General features: G+C 39.5%; 1 protein-coding gene across 4 annotated transcripts in view; it reads right to left on the bottom strand.

Moving 5' to 3' along the window:
- Positions 1 to 23,151, bottom strand: part of asic1b (acid-sensing (proton-gated) ion channel 1b) — a 302,609-nt gene that overhangs the window by 3,327 nt on the left and 276,131 nt on the right. For 3 of the 4 annotated variants that reach the window (XM_026932690.3, XM_026932688.3, XM_026932689.3), the window contains 5 exons: positions 19,769 to 19,825; positions 17,798 to 17,951; positions 10,458 to 10,549; positions 10,099 to 10,178; positions 299 to 400 (listed from right to left, as the gene is read on the bottom strand). In XM_026932690.3, coding sequence (XP_026788491.1) covers positions 299 to 400; positions 10,099 to 10,178; positions 10,458 to 10,549; positions 17,798 to 17,951; positions 19,769 to 19,825 — 485 coding nt within the window. Of the gene's footprint in view, positions 1 to 181; positions 401 to 10,098; positions 10,179 to 10,457; positions 10,550 to 17,797; positions 17,952 to 19,768; positions 19,826 to 23,151 lie in introns of all 4 variants that reach the window. The other variant, XR_004580240.2, reaches the window with a different exon arrangement.

The raw sequence follows: 23,151 nt of genomic DNA, 5'->3' as shown, positions 1-23,151 counted from the left end.
TTGTTTCTCTTTTTAACTAGGTTCAATTCTAGTAGTCTTAACTCAGTATCTAGGCTTGTGCCATACTTAAGTCATTTGAGAGGATGGGAAAAGTTTCTAGTTCAAATAATTTCAGCATGGCCATAGAAATCAGATTTGGGCAGTGCTTCTGGAGTACAGAAACATGCTGAAGTTTAGGCACCTTTTGACGTTATATTTGAGATTAATCAGTCATTCTGTCATCTGTTTTATCCCCCATTCTCCTATTTCTCTCTCACGCTCCTCTCTATGCCGGAGTGTTCACTTGTTCATTACTGACATGGCACTGCACGTTGTCCAGGCTCAGCACGGCTCCTCGGTCGTTGTTGTTGCTGCGTTTGTGGTTCTTCTTCCTGCAACGGCACAGCTTGTACTTGATCACCTGTTAAAGAGAACACATGAACACACTTTAAGACACACCACTTTCTTTATGTCCACAATGTCAGTTACCTTCTGTTATGAAGTTAGTGAAAACAAAGGATACATGCTTGTTTGGGAACTTGAATCAGCTTGGTATACATAACTTAGGCTAGTGGAACATGGCCTTTGGTATGACATACAGAAATTTTATTATGGCAAATGTGAGCTTCAGGATGCTAAACTCTAGCTTCAGAATGACCAACACCAGCTTTGAACTGTTAAACATGAGCTTTGAATGTCAAACATCAACTTCAGAATACAAAATTACAGGTTTGATATTGCTAAAGGTCAGCTTCACTACGTTTGATCCCAGCTTCTGTACAGCAAATACTAGCTTGAGTATGCCAAATGCCATCTTACACAAATCAGTGAGCAGCTTTGAAAAGCTTTGGTGATTTTCTATATCAAACAACAGCTAATATGCCATATGGCAGCTGTGGTATGCCAAACACCAGCTCTGGTATGCCAAATGGGAGTTCTGGTATGCCAAAGAACATCTCCGGTATGTCACATGCTAGCTCTGGTATGACAAAGAACAGATGTAGTACACCAAATGGCAGCTCTCACACGCCAAACACCAGCTCTTGTATGCCAAACAGCAGCTCTGGTATGCCAAAGGCAGATATGGTATGCCAAACACTGGCTCTAATGTGCCAAATGCTAGCTCTGGTACACCAAAACACCAGTTCTGGTATGCCAAACAGCAGCTTTGGTACACCAAACCCCAGCTGTGGTATGCTAAATAGCAGCTCTGGTACACCAAATCCCAGCTGTGGTATGCCAAACAACAGCTCTGGCACACCATCAGTAGTTGTGGTATGTCAAATGGCTGCTTCAGTCTGCCAAACAGCAGCTGTGGTACAACAAAAAGCAGCTCCAGTAAGCCAGACAACAACTTGGGTATGCTAACATCAGCTCTGGTACACCAAACACCATTTCTAGTATACAAAACCCCAGCTCTAGTATGCCAAACAGCAGCTATGGTATGCCAAATGGCAGCTCTGTTATGCCAAATGGCAGCTCTGTTATGCAAAATGCCAGCTGTGGCACTCCGAACAGCAGCTATGGTATGCCAAACCCCAGCTGTGGTATACCAAATGGCCACTATGGTATGCCAAACACTAACTCTTATACACCAAACCCTAGCTTTGGTATGCCAAATGGCAGCTTTCATACTCCAAACGGCAGCTCTGGTACATCAAATGCCCGCACTGGAACTTCAAAGGCTAGCTCTGGCACACCAAACAGCAGCTCTGGTATGCCAAACGGCAGCTTTTTTACAGCCAAATGTCATCTTTATGTCAGCCAGAAACTTTGAAAGGCCAGAAGCCATCTTCTCTATGCCAAACGTCAACTCTGTTATGCCAATGTTTATGCCAGGTTGATTATGCCAAAGACCTTTGTCATCAGGCCAGCATTCCCTCTGCATCTATTATTTTATCTATCGCTTACGAAGATAGGAAGCTTATCTGGAGTTTTCCCTTTTTCCATTGAGAACTTTCATTGCATACATACATCACACTATTCACAGTGTATTTAGTGTGTTAGGTGAGTTTGGAACAAATTAAAAGGTGTTCATTCTTTTTTGGTAGGTTTACATTAGCATTTTTTTCAGGGTGTCTAATTTAAGATTGTTTAACTGCTAATTTTAGAGAACTACAAAACCATTCATGATTTGTAAGTAACCCCTTATATTCATTGTGGGAATGAAAAAAAAAAACCCTTCCAAACTATTTTCAACCATCGAGCTTCACAAACAAATTTTTGTACTAATGGGAATGTGAAAATGAGCCAGGTGCTTTAGGGATCTCCACTGCAGATCAGGAAGCCATATGTTTGGTCCATCAGAGCCTCTAAATAGAAGGCAATTCATTGAAGATCCTGCAAGTGAGGATTGTTTTGGGCTCTGTGGAGTAGCTAAGTGCTGTAGCTGTCATTTATCATGAAGCCACACACACACACACACACACACACACACACAGGAAAAACAGTACTGTGTTAGACATATACTTTCAAATTCCCAAGAATTATGAGTATTTGAGACTCTTCATCTTGTCTCTAAAATTCATCAAAGTTGCATATGATCAAATTGGATTGTAAAGTGAGTGTACACAAATTTCACATGCATTTTGCAAGAGACAAACCAAAGCTGTGTGGTTTTTGTCTAAGAGTAAGCAACAAGCTCCTTTCCACTTTGCCCTGTCCCTGTGATTGATCTCTTAAATTTTTTTTCAAAGTAATAGCATTCAGCATGTTCAAAAATAAACTGATGACTATTCATGATACAGGTAATATTACAAACTAATTTCCATATCTTGCCTCTGAATTGATGATATAATGTTGATATGATATTCATAGCTCAGGTTACAAATTGATCCTAATATTAAAGAACAATAATAGTAAAACTTGCTCATGGCTCTTATTTATCTTGTGGTTGCTTATAGAGATAGTGTCTCTATAATTGTAGCCTGGTGGAGATGGACAACCCGTTATAAATCACATGGCTGCACAGATACTCCGTGTCCATGTGGCACTGTGAAATAAAACAACCCTCTGCTGACTCTTTTCGTTTTTATTAGTCCTGCCCTTGTCACCAGTGTTGCCATTATCTGACAGTAAATGCAGCTTTTTGACTTTTGGGTTTGGGTTGGCAGAGCTGAGCTAACAGCCTCTGAAATATCTGTGCTGCTAGGCTTTATAGAAAACCATGCATAATAAATCATTTTCACACTGGCCAGGGGAACAACATCCGCTTATGCCTTAACAGCATGCATGCTAATTAAGATACTGATGATAAACTGTGTGTCCGGGGAGACAATGCGAAACTATTTTGTCTTTTAACTGGATATCTTTTTACTATAATAATAATGCTGCTGCTGATAGTAATAATAATAATAATAATAACATTATTATTATTATTATTATAACTTGACCCCGAATTGTTGTAGCAACTCTTGTAGCAACACTGAAAAAAAATTACACACCAATTAAATAGATATATGACACAGAAGTGCTAGGTTTCATGTGCTGGATGTTTGGGCTATGTCACGTGCAGCCTGTTGCCATGTGCCTTGTTCCCACTTCCAGCTTCTCACTGATTGATTGCCTGCTGCCATGTGCTGTGTTTCCACCTCCGGTTTCTGATTGGATGATTGTCTTCTGCCATGTGCTTTGTTTCCACTGCCAGTTTTTGATTGGATGATAGCTGCTTTCCACAGATTTTGATTGGATGATAGCTGCTTCTGGTTTCTGTTTTGTCTATGTCACGTCTAGCCTGCTGCCACATGCCTTGTTCCTGCTTCTAGTTCCTGATTAGATGATTGCCTGTTGCTATGTGCCTTATTCCTGCTTCTGGTTTCTAATTTGATAATAACTGCTGCCATGTGCCTTATTCCTGCTTCTGGTTTCTAATTTGTTAATAACTGCTGCCATGTGCCTTATTCCTGCCTCGGGTTTCTAATTTGATAATAACTGCTGCCATGTGCCTTATTCCTGCCTTGGGTTTCTTATTTGATGATAACTGCCACCATGTGCCTTATTCCTGCCTCAGGTTTCTAATTTGATGATAACTGCTGCCATGTCCCTTATTCCTGCCTCTGGTTTCTTATTTGATGATAACTGATTCCATGTACCTTGTTCTCACTTCCAAGCTTCTGTTTTCTGACTGGTTGATTGCCTGCTGCCATGTGTCTTGCTCCTGCCTCCAGTTTCTTATTAGATTAACACCTGCTGCCATTCCTGGTTCCAGTTTCAGATTGGATAATAGCTCCTGCCATGTCTGTTGTTTCTCCCTCCAGCTTCTGATAGGATGACAGTTGTTGCCATGTGCTTTGTTCTCACTTTTGGTTTCTGATTGGATGATAGCTGCTGCCAAGTAGTTTGTGTCCCATTTACAGTTTCTGTCTGGACAGTTATCTGCTGCCATGTGCCTTGTTCCTGCCTCCATTTTCTGATTGGATAACAGCTGCTCCTGGTTTCATTCAGTAATGCACCACACTCCTGCCTGTGCATTGCCTTTGTTTTGTCTGGCCACTGTTCAATAGTGAAACTTTGGCTGGGTATGACCTGCTGCCTATTTTGTACTTCATTGTGCTTTGCCCTCAGTATTCTCCTTGGTTATCTTAGTATATAGCTTTATGTACTAAGACAGTCTATTTAAACAGTTCTCCCTTGGTTTTCCAGGAATTTGAAGGACTTTGTTTTTTGTTTCAAGGACTACATAAGATGCAATATGTCGCACTCCCGGTCCAGTCTGACTGGAAAATGAGCCATATAATAGCCAGCTCCTTGAGGATAAAATGAATATCCATCACGCCCTTTGTAAAATTTGAAAAGTAAAAAGATGTGATAGATATTCTTTTTATCCTCAAGGAGCTGGCTATTATATGGCTCATTTTCCAGTCAGACTGGACCAGGCTTGCATTTTCTGGGCCTCATAAAATATATCATTATTCAGTCAGGTATTATGCATGAGGGCAGAGGATGTTCTGCATAAGGGTGAGGACCTCTGCTAAAATTCAGTGTTGTCCTTGTGACAATGTTGGAACATTTTCCAAAATCAAACAAAAAATAGACTATAAACAATAAATCAACTAACACAGAAAATAAATACTTTTAAAACCTTTAAAAAATGTTTCCTCGATTTTTTGACGTTACATGTCCTTAAATGCCTTTAATCAAAGCACTATTTAAGCAAAGTATAACAAATAAAGTGTCATCTCTAGCTTTTTTCAAGTATTTCATTATCAAAAGAAACTAAATTCAAGGAGTTCTAATATACCGTCATGTAATTCCCTCTCAGCGCTCACTGCGCCTTCCAGCTATGCTTGTGTTAACTCTGTTTGCCTTTGTTATGACCAGTGCTTCGAACTGTGACTATGATATTTGGACTGACCTAACTAAAATCAATGCAGTTCTCAAGCGATTGCGTCCTGACTCTTTACCTCCAACCCGCACATTACAGAAGACATGACCACCTAAGAATGCAGTCGAGAAACATGCACAACGTGAGTCCAGTAAGCCAAGCCCCCCCCCCCACTTTCTCTCTCTCTCTCTCTTTTTCTCTCTCTATGCCACCGTATGACTCCATCTACTTCCTGTAGTGCCCACCCAATGTTCCGATGACATATGGCAGCATTGAATTCATGCCAAATGGAATCCTGCTTCAGTGCAAGCTTTCCAGTTTATGGAGGATCCTTAGCCTTGCAAGAGAGAGAGGGTGAGGTTCATGTTATCTCGCTCTACCGGTAAAGCTCACACACGGGCAGATAATCTGGTCACCCAGAGATACCCTGGCCGAAGACCATGGTGGAATTCTCTAGCCTACTGAGAAGGGTGTTCCCGCTCACTGGAGAGGAACTTCCCCTGGAAAAATTTTTAGGGGGATGGGGAAACAGCCTCTCCAGCCAAGGCCAAGGCTGACGAGGCGGCCTCTCACGCCAAACCCAAGGCTGAAGCCTCTCATATCTGGTCTGCTCCGCCTTCCTGCTCCACTGAGGACGTCACTCTGTCTCCTGACTCCGGCAGGGATGTTGTCGCTTCGCATCCTGACAACACGGATGACGTCGTTGCTCCACCTCCTGGCTTTGCAGATGACGTTGTCACCTCACCTCCTGGCTCAATGGATGACGTTGTGGATGATATTGTCTTCTCACCGTCTCCTGAATCCAGTGAGGGCGTCACCGCTGCTCTGCCTGCTGAATCTGACCCATCTGTCCTGTGTCCACCTCCTGGCTCTGCAGAGGGCGGAGCGATGTCATGTGCATGTAGTCTTTTATTTTACATATACTCCTTACTAGTGTAGTCTAGTTTAGTTTTTGTCCTGTGTGGCAGCAGGGGTGAGGCCGAGCATCAGATTCAGACAGGGAGGAGGTGGGTTGAACCGGCAGGTAACGCATGATGATTCTCACTTTGTTACCGCCAGTCTATTTATTTGTGTCTCTTTGTGCTTTCAGTGACTTGAGAGAGAGAGAGAGAGAGAGAAGGTGATATAGCTGGTTGAACCTGTGAAACGTATACACACACACACACACACACACACACTCCCATACGCACGCAGAGGAGAGTGAACTTGAACTTCATGGAGCGAAAGCCACGAGTCCATGACGGACCCTGTTCTGTTGATTTGCCCTTTTTTGTTGAGTTTTTGAAAAGGGCTCTGAAAAGCCTGGACTGAATAAACGCGAGCCCCGGAGCTTTGCTAAAATTCAGCCTGCCTCCCAAGTCTTCCTCTGCACCCTCACACACCAGGTACTACATCCTGTTACTGCTGCTGTTGCTTAGCACTGTATTGTTTCCCAGTCTTAATCCTTCTGACAGGCCTGGAAATGATTGTTTAATAATAGTTAATAATAAAAATTTGTTTAATGTCAAAACCTTATTCTGTTTGTCTGATTACTGCCCCAAAGATAATGGAAATTTTTATTAATGAGACTTAATGAGATTTTCAATGTTATGTTAGCACCAATCTAGCAATAGTGCTAATTTACTACCTGGGAGCCAAAATACAGCAACCGCTATAGTAGCAGACCTACCCTAAAACACTAACAAATGGGCATATTAGAATTCCCCTAATGCCAAAATTATAAACAGTACTTCTTCATCACATCAAAGCCAATAACTACAACACAGACCTGGTATTTGCTGGGATTTGAAATCACAACCATCAGGTCACTAGCTCAAAACCTTATCCATATGAGCATACACTGCTCCAAACAAAATCTTGATAAGATTTAAGGAGTTTTACATTTTGAAAGCATGGCATGTGAGAACCAGAGCTAAAGAAAGATAGTGCTACATATTGGCTATGCAAATTTAGGTGTATAGGTCTAAAGGTAACATCAGGATAAGACTCACTTTCACAACTGTACATCAGGAAAAAAGACCAAAACTGAAATCCAGCACAGATAATCATCACTGCAATCATATCAACATGAGCACCGTTATACCCTACATCTGAGAGGCCATGCCATTACCGCAGCACATATTCTAGTGTCACATCCCAATCCATCCTCAGTCCTGACTGAAAAACACATACAGCATTACAAGTCTTTGTTTGTCCTTGCAATTGAAGTCTTGCTAATGTCATTCTGTGCATCCCCTATACACTGATCGGTCATAACATTAAAACCACCGACAGGTGAAGTGAATAACATTGCTTAGCTCATTACAATGGCACCTGTCAAGGAGTGGGATATATTAGGCAGCAAGTGAACAGTCTGTTCTCGAAGTTGATGTGTTGGAAGCAGGAAAAATGTGAAAGTGTAAGGATCTGAGTGACTTTTACAAGGGCCAAATTGTGATGGTTAGATAACTGTGTCAGAGCATCTCCAAAACGGCAGGTCTTGTAGGGTGTTCCCGGTATGCAGTGGTTATTACCTAACAAAACTGGTCCAAGGAAGGACAACCGGTAAACCTGCAACAGGGTCACAGGTGCCCAAGGATCACTGATGCACATGGGGAGAGAAGGCTAGTCCGTCTGGTCCTATCCCACTGAACTGCTACTGTAGAACAAATTGCTGAAAAAGTTACTGCTGGCTATGATAGAAAGGTGTCAGAACACACAGTGCATCACAGCTTGCTGTGTAAGGGGCTGCGTAGCTGCAGACCAGTCAGAGTAGCCATGCTGATCCCTGTCCACTGCCGAAAGCACCAAATTCCCCAGATCTCAATCCGATCGAGCATCTGTGGGATGTGCTGGACAAAAAGTCTGATCCATGGAGGCCCCACCTTGCAACTTACAGGACTTAAACGATCTGCTGCTAACGTTTTGGTGCCAGATACCACAGCACACCTTCAGAGGTCTTGTGGAGTCTATGCCACAATGGGTCAGAGCTGTTTTGGCAGCACAGGGGGACCTACACACTATTAGGCAGGTGGTTTAATGTTATGGCTGATCACTGTTTACCTTTTCTTGTTTACTTTTTCTGCCTTTCCCTTGAATATTAGCCAGAATACAGTATTTTGACCTTGACTGTGGCGTGTGGACTGTTTATTTCCCCTCAATATATGCTTTGCACCTGTATCCAAGTATACGTGTGAAAACGAAGATATCTCTCAGTTAATATCAGTCTACTGTAACAGAATGAATAACTATGCACAAAAGACAAGAACAATTTCATCAGTCTAACCAACAAATGACTGAAAAATGTCCTCAAATGTTGAGGTCATTAGCTATGTCACATGGTCACTAACCAGATGTACAATTGAAACACTATACTAAAAATACTGGGATATTTACATTACCCAATCACTGGGTTGAGTGGGTTGGGTGGGTTTTGCTGGGTTATTTCATAGCGTATTAATCCTGTGTTTGGGTTATTCATACAATATAACAGCTGGGTTGCCATTAGAACCCAGCATTTGATTTAATTCTTCCATGGGAACATGATAACAACCCAGTATTGTGACAGTTTGTCACCAGTGTCATGAGAGAATCTGAATCCAACAGGTGAGAGGTGAATAGCTGGGAGAAAATACCTTATTAAAAGTACCTTATTTCTTTTTTTTATACTTCTTTTTCTTATTAAACATAGAAGTTAGTTCTAATAAATATATGGGTAACATTATGTTTCGTACAAACAGTGCTCAACTAACATTATGTAAAAGAAAACACAGATATAGGGTAATCTGAATTAACACCATGAGCAAGCTATTAGTCTAGATAACTTGGATAGGGCAACTATCTCTAAACAGAGGGGAAGTCTGTGTCATTACCAACCTACAACATCATCCTGGCATGTTTATCCTGACTCTGAGTCACATTTCTAGACTGATGTTGTGTTGCTACAAGTGGGATTCACACACAAGGATTAAATATTTGGGATCTTCCCGTCAACAAATAGAACTAATGGAGCCCCTGCAAGGAGCAGTGATAATGTATTCATGACTTAATAACAAGTACCACCACCAAGACTCTCCGTGTGGAGAAACATACCACCCTGTTCTCTGCTTTACAGTTGGTTTTCTTGATTTACCTAATTTTGTTTAGGTGATATGTATGCTTTTAATTGGTTTTATTTTATATACAAGTTAAATTACATAGAATTAATTCAGTGTATACTGCTTACTATAATGCATAATAAATTGCATTTTTAATAAATAAAAATATACTGTAAATACATTATATGTTGCATTTAATTTTGTTTAAAATTAACTTGAGCATTTAACACTGGCTTTCTTGCAAACTAACTGTTATCTGCAAAAGTTTCTTAAAATAAATGTAAACGACTAAATACATCCCAGAAACATTTCCACTTTCTAATTTAAAATGTATTCAAATTCCACATCTGGGTTATGAATAATTAGGAATAAACCAAACAACACATAAATAACAGTAAACATTACCTGTAGCTGTATCAAGTATCAAGTTTTGGGTACTTAAAGCAACCTAGCATACTGGGTTCTACACATAGCCCAACAGTGTGGTCTGTTATATATTGGGCCAGCACTGGGTTACATTTAACCCAGCAGTTTTAGAGTGTAGACATTAATTAAACAATAAAGCATAAATAATTATGAAACATATTTAAATTATAGTTTATGTTAATTGTTCAAATTTTCATCCCAGTCATAGAGGGATGCACCCATGGCACCATCTATAAAATCACTTATGCCTTTCTGAATGCTTTCAAAATGCTAATATACATTGGAAGATCTTACCTCATAAAGATAGTCAAAGAGCTCCAAAACTGTCAGAATACTGGCTCCAATAAAAAGACCCATCTGACCACCAATATCACCTGGAGATGGAATACACTAGACGTTGGACATTGCTGGTTTCTCGGATTATTCATGATACACTCAAATGTAAATTTACATGCAATGTAAAATGCTTATAAATATACAGTACAATATTGCTTTGGTTGTTGCTACTGCATATGTGATGCAAGCATGTTAAATCATATATTACCCTGCAGACTTATTATAATACTAAATAATAAAACATGTTATCACTACCTTTACTAATACAGTTTCATTTGGAATCCAAAAGACTTACCCGAGTAAGAAGAATGACTTACCCAGTAATCCAGGCAGCTCATAGGCCTTTTTCTGCTCAATAGTCTCATAGTTCAAAGCCTCGAAGTAGATATCCAGAACCAAGATGTTATCCCTGTTAACAGATTGAGGAGCTTATTGAGGAAGAAGACTTCCATTTATTTCTGTTAGAACATTGTCAAGTAAGACCAGTTACACCTGTCAAATGTTCTCCAATTTTACAGTCACATAAAAAATGATGTAACTTGTGTAAAGAGAAAGAGTACTGTAAGAGTACTGAATGTCTTACCATCAAGACCTACTGAAATGTATAACCACATATAGCTGATACCCTAATGTTGAAGACTAGTATGAGCATGTGTCACAAATTCCCCCTTTCAGCATGCTGCATTTGTTTAAAGTGTGATGAGCTCTGTTATCAGGTTTTGATTTAGTTCACTCCATGCATTTTTCATTTACACTGACCTGTGCCTATGTTTTGATTCAAGTCTTGTCTCGGCCCCTGTCCTGTCACTGGTGTGTTTTCCGATTGTGTCCAAGTGTTCTGTATTAATTCCATGTTGGTCTTTATATACCCTCATATTCCTTTGTCTCGATCACTGTCCATATGCATTTCTGAACTTTGGTTTGTGGTGTTCCCTGATCAATGATCCTAGTATTATGATTATGGAGAATCCTCAGGTTAATGTAGTCTGCCTGGGTTTTGACCCCGGCCACGGACTTTGACTATGATTGCTGGATTAGCACGAATAAACCACACGCTGGTTTTACACACTTGTGTCCTGCCTGATCTACATACACTTTACAATGTCACATCATTAGAGGACTGAACAGTGAAAACATGCACGTAACTAGCCAAAAACACTCTTACTAGTGCTGTCAGACTGAAAAAGATAAGTGTTGGAAAAACAGTGAAGTACATGAAATGTAATTGAGGAAGAAGCAGTAATTAAAAGCAGAGTTACTTCAGTTATAAATGAAATCCATCTCCATCCATACACGTTTTTGTAGAATATGACAAGCAGCGGTGAGCTTTTTAAATAAATTGTACTTGGTAATAGTGGTTTTAATTGGGATTAATTGAGTATTAGAATGAGTACATTAATAGACATCATTTGAATTAAAGCTGGCACTTTAAAAGAGTTGCTGTTATAGAAATTAATTAATTTCACCTTCTGCCCAATCAGATTCAAGAATTCAGCAGTGCTGTGATATAAGGATTATGATACCACAGTGCAGTTGAATTCTCAAATATTTCTCCTTTTTTTCCTTATTTTTTCCTTAGGTCTTTGGGGTAAACCTGCTCACAAACTTGTTTGTCCATTCAGTTTTAATGGCCTCCCACAGATGATATTCAGATGATACATTAACATCGAGTGGGTCTAAACATTGAATGATGAACACATTTTGAACACACTTGTTGCAAAAAGAACACTGGCTCATTTGTTAGCCCCAGAGATTGTGTTAGAGTGTCTATGGTGTTGGGTAGTGTCTGACCCAAACAGTATGTACTCTGCACAAATTTGACTCCAGGTCAAATCTAATTGTTGCACTGACCCAGAAAACTCGTATTTACATTTTGTGACTTGCACTGACCTTAGGCAGATGAATCAGATCTAGTGGAACTTCCAGCTGCAGGCACATTCTCTGTAGATCTAAGCTAGTCATTAAATAAAACATATAAAAGAGCAAACCCCAGTGATCTTTTCCCCTGGTTTTGTGTGTCTGACTCAGATATGGTTGGATGAGCTTAAAGAAATGGATATTATATTACAGCCTGAGGCACGAGAGATATATATTTTTATTTTTCGGAATATTAAGTTTGAGCTTCCCCTGCAGATGGGAGCTACATGTGCGTGTATGTGGGTGGTTCTGTGCACTGTGTGCATATCAGCATAATTTTATTTCTGCAATAATTACTGATTATTCTAAGTAAACATGCAGAGCTCAGTCAAGTAAAAGAAGTGCACATCAACTTCCAGCCAGATTAAGAGGAATTCAAATAAATGATCATTAAATGAGTCACAAACACTTTGAGATAAGTGTGCATAGTGAGAATTTAATACTAACATTGCTCACATCAGTAATTAAACCTCAAACATAACTCTGGACCTATTCAGAAGTTAAGTGATTGGGCGGAGTTTGAGTAAAACAGAGGTGAGTCTCAGTTATGCATGAGTATGCATTTTTCTTGAGTGAAGTCCAGGACCAATAGCTGAAAATTTGATGTAACCACAAAATGTCATACTAAAACTTATGCTTTGTATATATTGTACACATCTGTAAAACTGAAGAAAAAAAAACAAAACAAAACGAAAAACTATGGCATGCCATTTGAGGCCAATATTAAATACATCAATATGGTACTATTAAGTATTACATTTGACATTAAGGGAAAAAAGCTATTTCCTTCTACAGTCTTCATTTTCTATCCCTGATTTTTTTTCAGGCTTGTGACTGGGTTTAAAGGCGGTGGGCTAGACACTATTGAAAACCCCCATCTTTGATGCCTCTTGAGAAAATCTGGCAACCTTGGATGCACAAACTACACGCATGTAACAGTAATTTGCATGATCAGAATGAAGACCCCAGAAATTCAAACTTATGCATGTGCCTGATGTAATTTTTGAACTTAAGTCAACAAAGAAATAGTTTTAAGAAAAATTTGTTCTCTTTTAAGAAGTAGTTCCTAATTAGTCATCTTTCCCAGTGCTGTCAGAGGTGTCCCACAGAGGTCCATGTTAGGTCCTATCCTGTTTTCCATATATTTCTGTGCATTGTATTGCTTATCTGAAATGGTTCCTATGGCCAAAAAGCCTTCAGTTTGCATTAAAATAAAAGTTTAATTAAAAGGTTTAAAAGTTAAAATAAATGCTGATGGAACAAATTTAGTCTGGTCTCCTATGGCAGAAATCATGAAAACAGCAAAATCCATATTTATAATTTAGAAGGCAGGCACATGATTGTGTTTTTTATTATAAATATCTTGTTATTTTGGAGCAGGACAATGGTGCAGCGGGTAGTGTGGTGCTTTATCAATATCATGGCATTTTGCTTAATAATAAGTTCTCTTTAAAATCACATTTTGAATAAAAAGGGTGAAACTTGGTTGGCTATATAGAAACAAAGCTCTAAAGGTCACAGAGGTTCTGTTCCTCTTATTTCTTTACTATGGAGTGGTTATTTACATACATTCTGCCAAATCTTTTCTTAAATGTCCTGTAGCTGTTTATCATTCAGCTTGATTTCAGGTTCATAACTGCCCTATCAATACTTTACTCGTCCTTATCCTTTATATAGAAAAGTTGGCTAGTCTTGTCAGTGTAAGACCTTTGAGACCTTCATTTGTGCTCATTTATTTATGAAGTTGTTCTCAATAAACTGCCTCCATAGATCACTTTTATGCTGAACAGGAAATTTAGTACCAATAATATGTGATTAATGCAATTGCTCATGTTTACTGAGTGCAGCTTTATCCTGACCTGGGGAACATAAAGCGCTTCTGAACCAATGGAATAAACTTCACTGGTGGTTAGAATTTACACTTGGCCATTTCAAATATTTATTTATTTATGACCTAGTGAATGCCTTACTTAATGGTTGAATTTGCAACTGCAATTGCAATTGTTTAATTTACTCTTTGTCCTTCTGCTATTCTATTTCTGGTCTTCTTTTTTTTAATAATTGCATTGCATTGAGGCTTGCCAACATTATCTGTTCCTTTTTCAAACAACTGACTTTAAAAAGCAAGTAATTGGACTAAATGCATTTCATTATTTATCCATCATGCTTTATTCTTGACTCAATAAATGACACTCTTACAGCTCAGATTGGACTAACATCTGGAGTTTTATTCTTATTCTTATTCTTTCCATCTTATCCATTCTTAATGGATTAATTCAGATTGACAAACAGTCATCCACATTTGGTTTGGTTTGGAAAATGAAAATGAAAACTCTTTATGTAATAACACTGACACACACCCATGACATATTTTACAGCAAAGATCTACTTTGTGTCTTTGTGTCAAACAGTAAATGACATATCGCTCAAGGACCAGGGACAAGGAGTATAAGAACTTAATCTAATGAACTACACATCTTCCTCATATCTGATCCAGATCTGCTGAGCCTTTCCAATCTGAACCCTTCTTATTTTAATAGCTGAAAACCTTTGGATGAGAGCCTAATTCAATATTCAGAATCTTTCCTTCAAAGGCACAGGGCTGAGACTCAAATGAGCAGCCGCAGCTTTTTCATCTCCGGTCTGGTAAACATGAAAACAGGAAAGCCTCGCTGGTCGTAACAGACAAACAAATTGCTGTCTAGATTCTTCATTAAGCTTCTATGTAAGTGCTGTTGTTTAGATTACTGTGTAATGTGTTGTTTAGACTACTGTGTAACTGTTTTTGTTTAGACTACTGTGTAAATCTTTGTTGTTTACACTACCGTGTAACGTGTTGTTTAAACTACTGTATGTGTTGTTAATGCTATGTGACTGTTGTTGTTTAGACTACTGTGTAACCCTAGCTGTTGTTGAGACAACTGTGTAACAATTGTTGTTTAGACTACTGTGTGACCCTTGTTGTTAAGACTACTGTGTTACCGTTGTTATCGTTGAGAGTACTGTGTAACCGTTGTTGTTTAGACTACTGTGTAACTGTTTTTTGTTTAGACTGCTGTGTAATCTTTCTTGTTTAGACTACTGTATAACTGTTTTTTGTTTTTTTGCTGTGTAATCTTTGTTGTTTAGACTACCGTGTAACGTGTTGTTTAAACTATGTGTTGCTGGTTAGAATGCTGTGTAACTGTTGTTGAGACTACTGTGCAACCCTTGTTGTTTAGACTACTGTGTATCCGTTGTTGTTTAGACTACTGTGTAATCACTGTTGTTTAGATTACTGTGTAACCCTTTTTGTTTAGACCACTGTGTAACCCTATTTGTTTAGACTACTGTGTAACCCTTGTTGATGAGACTACCGTGTAACCGTCTTTGTTGATACTACTGTATAACCGTTGTTGTTTAGACTACTATGTAAACATTGTTGTTGTTGTTGTTGAGATTACTGTGTAATCATTGTTGTTGGTATTACTGTGTAACCCTTGTTGTTTGGACTACTGTATAACCATTGTTGTTTAGACTACTGTGTAACTGTTGTTGAAACTAATGATTTAATCAGAAGAACACCATCCCAACGGTGAAGCATGAGGGTGGCCATCATATCGGTGTGTTTTGCTAAAACACCGACTGGTGCACTTAGAAAATATATAGCATCATGAGGAAGGAGGATTATCTAGAAATACTGAAGTATCATCTCAAGACATCAGTCAGAAAGTAAAAACTTGGTCACAACTGGGTCTTCCAGAAGGACAATGATCCTAAGCATAGCTGCAAAGTTAAGATGACTTAAAGACAACAAAGTGAATGTATTTGAGTGGCCATAACAAAGCTCTGAATTTGTGGAATGAAAAAATAGAAAAAGCATGTCTGATCAAGTAGACCCACAGACCTGACAAATGCAAGTTACACCAGTTCTGTCAGGAGGAATGAGGAAAAGATTTGGCAAAGTACTGTGAGAAGCTTGTGTAAAAGCACCCCAAAAATTTGAAGTTAAGCAGTTAAAAGGCAATGCCGCCAAACACTAACAAAGGTTATATAAAATTTTTGACCCACTGAAAGTCTGATATAGTAAATAAAAGCTGAAATAAATCTGTCTGTTAGCAATTATTTTGAAATTACCTCTTATGGAAATAAAGTAGATACCCTAATTGACTTAACAGTCAGAAACATGCGTGGAATTTGTGGAGTTGTGGAGTTGGAATTGTGGAAGGGTGCCCGTCTAGCTCAGTAGGTAGCGCATGAGACTCATAATCTCAGGGTTGTGGGGTTGAGCCTCACGTCTAGTGCCAAACCCAGCCAGGGATCACACGAGCTAGTCAGTGCCAGTTCCCAGCCCGGATAAAATGGGAGGGTTGCATCAGGAAGGGCATCCAGCATAAAACCTGGGTCAAATCAAATATGCAAACCATAAAAACCAGACTTCCACAACAGAGACAGAGGATCTGCTGTGTTGACCCCTAACAGGAGCTTATGAAAGAAGAACAACCTGAGTGTTTAGGAACTGTTAAGCAGTCATAAAAATAGACCTATTTGCTGACAAATACTCAAGGTGAGTTTGGTGTAAAAAGAATGATAGTAACTAGGAAATAACCTAGTTCCCACTGTTAAGTATGGTTTTTCCTCCAAATCCATGGGAACTTTGTTAAGACACATGGCATCACGAAGATCCGGGAGATTTTAAATGAAAAACTCTGTCAAGAAGTTACAACTGGGTCATGGCTGGATCTTTCAGCAGGACAATGATCCACATAAAAATGTTTCAGTAAACACAGAATCAGGCTTTTTTCATGGCAACCCCAGTCTGCTGAACTATACCCCACTGAAAATTTTTGGGATAAGCTGAAGAGGTGCGGACCACAAGAGAGGACCTTAAAGTATCTGGAGAATGTATCTTCATTCTGTATTCTCAGTTCTCAGTGCTGTAATGGTACAAATGGATGTTGTACAGCAGTTATGATAATTTTTGTTAAAGCCTTTTTTTAGAACAATTTTTTACTGCAATTAATAGTTAAATTTCTTTCATATTTTCAGTGTGAGATTAAACTAATTAACCACAAAGATTTTTTTATAATGACATGATATTTATATAATTGTAGGTTAAGAAAACTAGTGACTATCTAGCCATGCTAAAGTACTCTATATAGCATCTGTCTATTTGAATGTAACAGTGAACCCTTTGGACCCATTTGCCCCTTTTGTTGCAGTTTGTTTGGACAGGTGAGAAAACAGCAATTGTTACTGATCCAAGATCATTCGAGTGAAGTGGTCTCAGTCCACTTCCAAATGAACTCTAGCATGGTTTGATTGAGAAAGTGATTGCACCCTGAATCGATAAAACTCCAGTGAAATAAAGTGAGCCAATTCTGCTGTGTGTTTTGGGTTGGAACCAGCGTTTGTTTTTAAAGATACAAGCTACAAAAATGCTGTGGAAAGTTCTGCAGAAATACAATGTGTTCTAAATATCTCAAGGAGATACTGTTTGTTAAACTTCTCTGTGCTTGGGTGCTTCCCATGACTCCTATGTGCATTTTTCAAAAGGTCTGTTTACCTTTTTCCGACTCCCTAGATATGCTTCATGGACTGCACTTCGATAACCACTAAGCTACACTAGAACTGAACTAGATAACATTGTGAGATTTAGTTTTGGGTAAAGCTGCATAGAGCACATGGACTTGTAAAAAAATCTTACAGATTAAATGAATTGGAAAAAAAGGAATTGTACCGTAACTGGCTTGACACTTACGCAATGTACTGCTCTGTCTTGTTGAACTTCTTGGCCAGGTATTTGGCCGAGGCCTTGCTGGGGATCTTGACGAAGGATAACTCTTTGCCATAGCGTGTCATGTTGCAGGGTGTCTCACACACACAGTAATCATTGTCTCTCTCCACCAGGAAATCTAGCAAGAACAGAGAAGGGAATAGAAGAGAAAGAGGCACCATTAGGCAGGATGGTGATCACAGCAGATTGATGGCAAGAGGAAAAAATCAAACAACATGGAAAGAGTGAAGAAGTGAAGTGGGTGCTATAGTGGGGGGCAATGAGAAAAGCTATGGGGGTGGATGGAGGAAGTACAGAGGAAGGGGATGAGAAGAGGAATCATAAATTGAGCCCCATCACTGCCTCAGGCTCAGCGATCCATAACGAGTGGTTGTGCTCAGAGAGAGTGAGTTGCCTGGCAGATCTGGCTGTCTCAGTCTAAATGGGCTAATTTCACTTTCTGTCTCTCGCTTTCTCCCTCTTACACACAATTCTGTACATTCAGTTCAGTATATTCCTTGGCACTAAAAGAAGCAGTTTTAAATTGAATAAAACACAGTGGACATGTGGATATCATACATCATTTCAGCTGATACCCACAACTACCTTAAAGTAAACGGATATTGGCCTTCAACTATATCACTCAGATATCTACCAAATGACAATTCAGCATGACCATTAACAATCTCAACTGATGGACCAAAACTATTACACTGTTAAAACCAATGCTAAACAGCCAACCATTAAAAAAACTTGTAATGCTGCAGGACTGTAAAAATAGTAAAACTCAGTGCTCAGTGCTAACACAGGTGCTGATTGGCCATTCCAAACATGTCCACTTTTTCCCTTATCAACACGGAATCAACAACCAAATCAACACTCCCTCTGCCATTTCACCACCCTGACAGATTACATTTCTGAGGTTAACTAGTTTTTTGACCTATTTCTTATACTTATGTCTCACAAGCTCAGCACACATGTGGTGATTGACTGCATATTAACATGCAAGACTGCATAAAAAACAGCCAGTGTTCACAGTGCGTGTGTTCACAGTCAGTGATGCATCTTGGACTTCCAGAAGCCACGACGTTTTTTTCAAATGAAATGGTCCCAATGATTCAAAACTCTGTTGGCTGATTCCACTGTCACTTCCTAATTATGCTGGTGATTAATTGAATGCATTAGGACTCCTGCTCAGCTCCTGAAAGTAATAGATTTGCTCACTTGTCTGTATCTACCTAGACAACAGATGATTTTAACCCTCTTGTTTCTAAAGAAAACTTAAAGTAAAACTCCACCCTGAAACATACTGCAAATTTGTAACATATTTAGTGATTTCAGGGCTGATTTTTCGGTTGGTGCTGTCTTTTGTGTGAGAAAATCCAGTGTAGGAGTAGTAGACAGCCAACACTGGACTCAAAGTTCCAAAAATGCAATGCAGCTACATGAATCAGTTACACTGAATTACAACAGAGGCTCGACTCAGCTACAAGATAACAAGCACAATGGCGACGATGGTGGTGTTAGCATGACAGTTGAAGCTTTGGAAGGTGATCTGTTTGAGCAGAGTGTACAGATGAGGAAATGAGATAGCTGCACAGATTAAAGGAGTAAAACGCTGCTGCATCTCTCTCTTTAGGTAGAGATGAAGCAAAGGCTAAATCCCACTGGCGCCATTATCAGCAGGTAGGCGAACGGCATTGTGGGAGACCATTAATCAAACTGAAATTGTCTACCAACGTGTCAATGAAAGAAGTTGAAACTAAAAAAGTAAACCGAGAATTTCATTACAAAATAAATCACGCCTGCTACTGAAGATCAGATGTTAATTATAAAGATTAATATGTATAACAAGTGAAATAAGACCATTTCTACACACTTTTAGAGCCTGAACTTAATATTTTTTATCTTAATCTTATATTAAATCTCTTATGGTTTCCTTCTGCTTCTACTCACCCAAAGCTGGATCAGCACACTCTTTATACTGTTCCGGCGTGCAATATGGAGCATCTCCTAGAAAGCCAGGAAGCACAAACAAGTGAGGAAGAAGGGAAAAATAGAAAAATATGACAGGTGAGAAATACCATATCACGCAGGCAGTAAAAAAAACCCACCATAAACACCAGGCCTAAGAATGAGAGCCAATCAGAATCTCAAATCAAGACAAACAAGTAGAAAGAAACAAGGGAGATATAAAACAGAAATGAAAGGAGGACAATGAGAACATGATGTTTTGGCTCTGAAAGTGAAGCATCTGTAGTCAGTTCTTTTAATTAAACCATGTTTCTGTCAATCACGCTGTCCTTATCTGGCTGTGATTTCTCCTTCCAATCATTTAATTGATTTCATTAATGCTGCACCTTATTCCCGCCAAAGGTAAGAGAGTGAGAAAGACAGAGAGAGAGAGAGGGAATAACAAGTACATCCAAGATACAGCAGATTACCATATGCCATTACTGCTCTCATTGCTCATTATGTTTTGCCACTCACACATCACACTAATGAGAAAGGTCTTGAGAAATTATCAACCAGAGCACGGTGCGTCCAAGTGCCAAAAGCTCAGTAGCATCCAAACTCCCTGAGCCATTACAAAGCACGGTAACAGCTTTAAATGCACCTGCTTTCATCAAGCTAGAATCATGAACCAGCCAAAACAGCCTGATAATTTGCACTGAGTAGGTTTAAGCTGATACCAATTTTCATTTCCGGTAAGACACTGACTAATATCAGAGCTCTGAGCATCGGCTTATACTATCGGTCTTATACTGATCTGATACTGACATCCTCTCAGGACCTAAGTGTCATGGTCCAAGCTTAGGCTCCTGTGGTTTCCCTGTTCCTTTGTGTTTTTCTATTTTCCCGCCTTCATGTTTCCTGTGTTTGTCTCTCCCTAGCTTCCTGTTTGTTTGTGTGTCTGTGTGAGTTTCTGGGCATGGCGCTCCACTTCGAGCCTCTTCCTAACTCAGCGAACGCACCTGCTTCCCATCTCCTCATGGATATAAACCCCGCTTCTTCAGTCACTCATCACCAGATCATTCCAGCTACCAGTGCGGTATCAACGATAAGGCCCCTCCGAGTTTATGCTCAGCTCTTTGTTGCCGAGTGTCTGTTCTTCGTGTAACCCTGTTTTTCCTTGTGCTCCAGGTCCACCTCCCTGCCTGCCTGCCTGTACTCTGCTATGAACACTCTTGTTTCGCTTCCCCTGTGGCTCGCAGACAGAGCGTCGAACATCGCCAGCCGTACTGAGCCATGCTCCTTCCCCACATATCTCAACTCTCGTTATCCTTCAATAAAACCAGTTTAACCTCCTGTCCTCGAGTCTGTGTTCTGCTTCTGGGTCCTACACTTTGGCCTGCTATAACAGTAAGCCTGCTTTCTATAAGCTTTGGCCAGTTTTTTCATAAATTTTTCATCTCTGCTACAGTATTTTTCGAGTACTCAGTTCAATCTGGTGAAATACTTTTTTTTTTTTTGTTAAATACGCCAGTTATATGCCAGTTCATCATCCCTGGCCTACAGGTTCGTCCAACCTGGCTTCTATTGTCTTCTATTCTTTTGTACATACTAAAGCACTCTCTTTGTGCCATTCTCTTGATCTTGTTATTATTGCAGCAATGCACAGACAGACAAATTTCAGAAAATTAATTCATGACATGGAGAAATTGGTTAGTGAGGCTTCTTATGCTGTAAAATTGCCAGCCACAAAAGGTTAAATTAAGAAGCCAAAAGGGGGCCTATTGTCCGGAGATCACAAATTTGAATCTTGATGATGCCATAGCCATCAACGCGTAATTGGCTGTACTCTCTGGACGAAAGGGATGGCATACTCTATCTCCCCTGTTAATAACGGTGACACTAGCCAGTCATGGGTGTCAAGTATGAAGAAGGGGGCAGATAGCACTTTCTTCCGAGTGCCCTGTGATGCAGTGCAGCATGAGCAGCAGTTTGAAAAGATGAAGTTATGCTAACCCTAAGATGCACCCTCCCCAGTTGTTAGCTGCTGATATGAGAGAGCTGGCTGGTGGGTGGGAATTGGCAGGTGACCAACTTGGGGAGAAAAATTGGGGAAAAACCCAAAAGGGTTCCTTGTTTTGTCCCTCTAGGCATTATATGTAGAACTCTACAATAGAAATTTTCGCTATTCCAGAAGGTTCTAAATAAGATCTGTTTTAGAAAGTTACAAGCTCCTTGAGGAATCCTTTTTTCTATGAGAGTAGCCTTGATTTCCAGACTAATATACAGTAATTTGTTGGATATTTGATTTTCTTAAAACTCCAGCCATGATCCAGGATTAAGCCGCAAGCAGGTACAGAAATTGGGGAAAAGCTAGTACTTTCTTGGCACTCCACACATTGCTCTCAAGATGTTCCTCCACCATGTGCAAACTACCTTCTCAAACTTCTGTGTCTACCTGCAGGCAAAATAACACAGTGCCTAGACACCAAGATCATGCATCACACAAACAAGCTTTCTGTCTTCCTGTCAGCTCCAGAGACCTCTACGATAAGTGGAGCCCATTCTCATAACAACTTTCATAATTAAACCCCACTGGCACGTAGTCATAGCAACCAAGTCATAGTCAAGACTGATAGAGACACTAAATAGACCTTCACGCTCCACCACTGAGCTGGAATTGTCTGCCTTGTTGAATATGTGGATTGTTCAAGCAGAACCCCTTTCGTTCTGTGTGCAAATGTCTGTAGTTCAGAAATGAGTAAAAACATCTTCTCTAATACACACTCTTAAAATGTTATAGTACTTGAAATGTTATAGTACTTGAAATGTTATAGTACTTGGAAGACTTGCTATCCTTCAGCCGGTCTTTCAATTATTTTTTAACCTTTTAACATAAAGCAATTTCTTTTTCCCAAACAAAATTCTTTTCCATGTCGTTTCCTCACAGGGTCATTTTTATGTTGTTACAACGAATGCTTTGATGCATATCCAGAGATCCAAAGATTCTTCAGCTGGATAGAAATTCCATTCAGATTGGATTAGCCAGTTTATGCTAAATTATTAATGTACAGTACATTCAGAAAGTATTCAGACTCCTTCATTTTCTTTCATTTTGTTATGCTGTAGCCTTATGCTAAAATGCTTAAATTATCTTTTTTCATATCAATCTACACTCCATACCCCATAATGACAAAGCAAAAATCAGATTTGTGATGAGTTCGCAAATTCATTAAAAAGAAAAAAACTGAAATATCACATTGACATAAGTATTCAGATCCATAAGTCGGTACTTAGTTGAAGCACCTTTGACAGCAGTTACAGCCTCAAGTCTTTTTGGGTATGAGGTGACAAGCTTTGCACACTTGGATTTGGGGATTTTCTGC

The sequence above is a fragment of the Pangasianodon hypophthalmus genome, chromosome 20 (genome assembly GCF_027358585.1).
Source record: "Pangasianodon hypophthalmus isolate fPanHyp1 chromosome 20, fPanHyp1.pri, whole genome shotgun sequence".
Taxonomy (NCBI): Eukaryota; Metazoa; Chordata; class Actinopteri; order Siluriformes; family Pangasiidae; genus Pangasianodon; species Pangasianodon hypophthalmus.
This window is presented reverse-complemented; position numbering and strand designations above follow the sequence as displayed.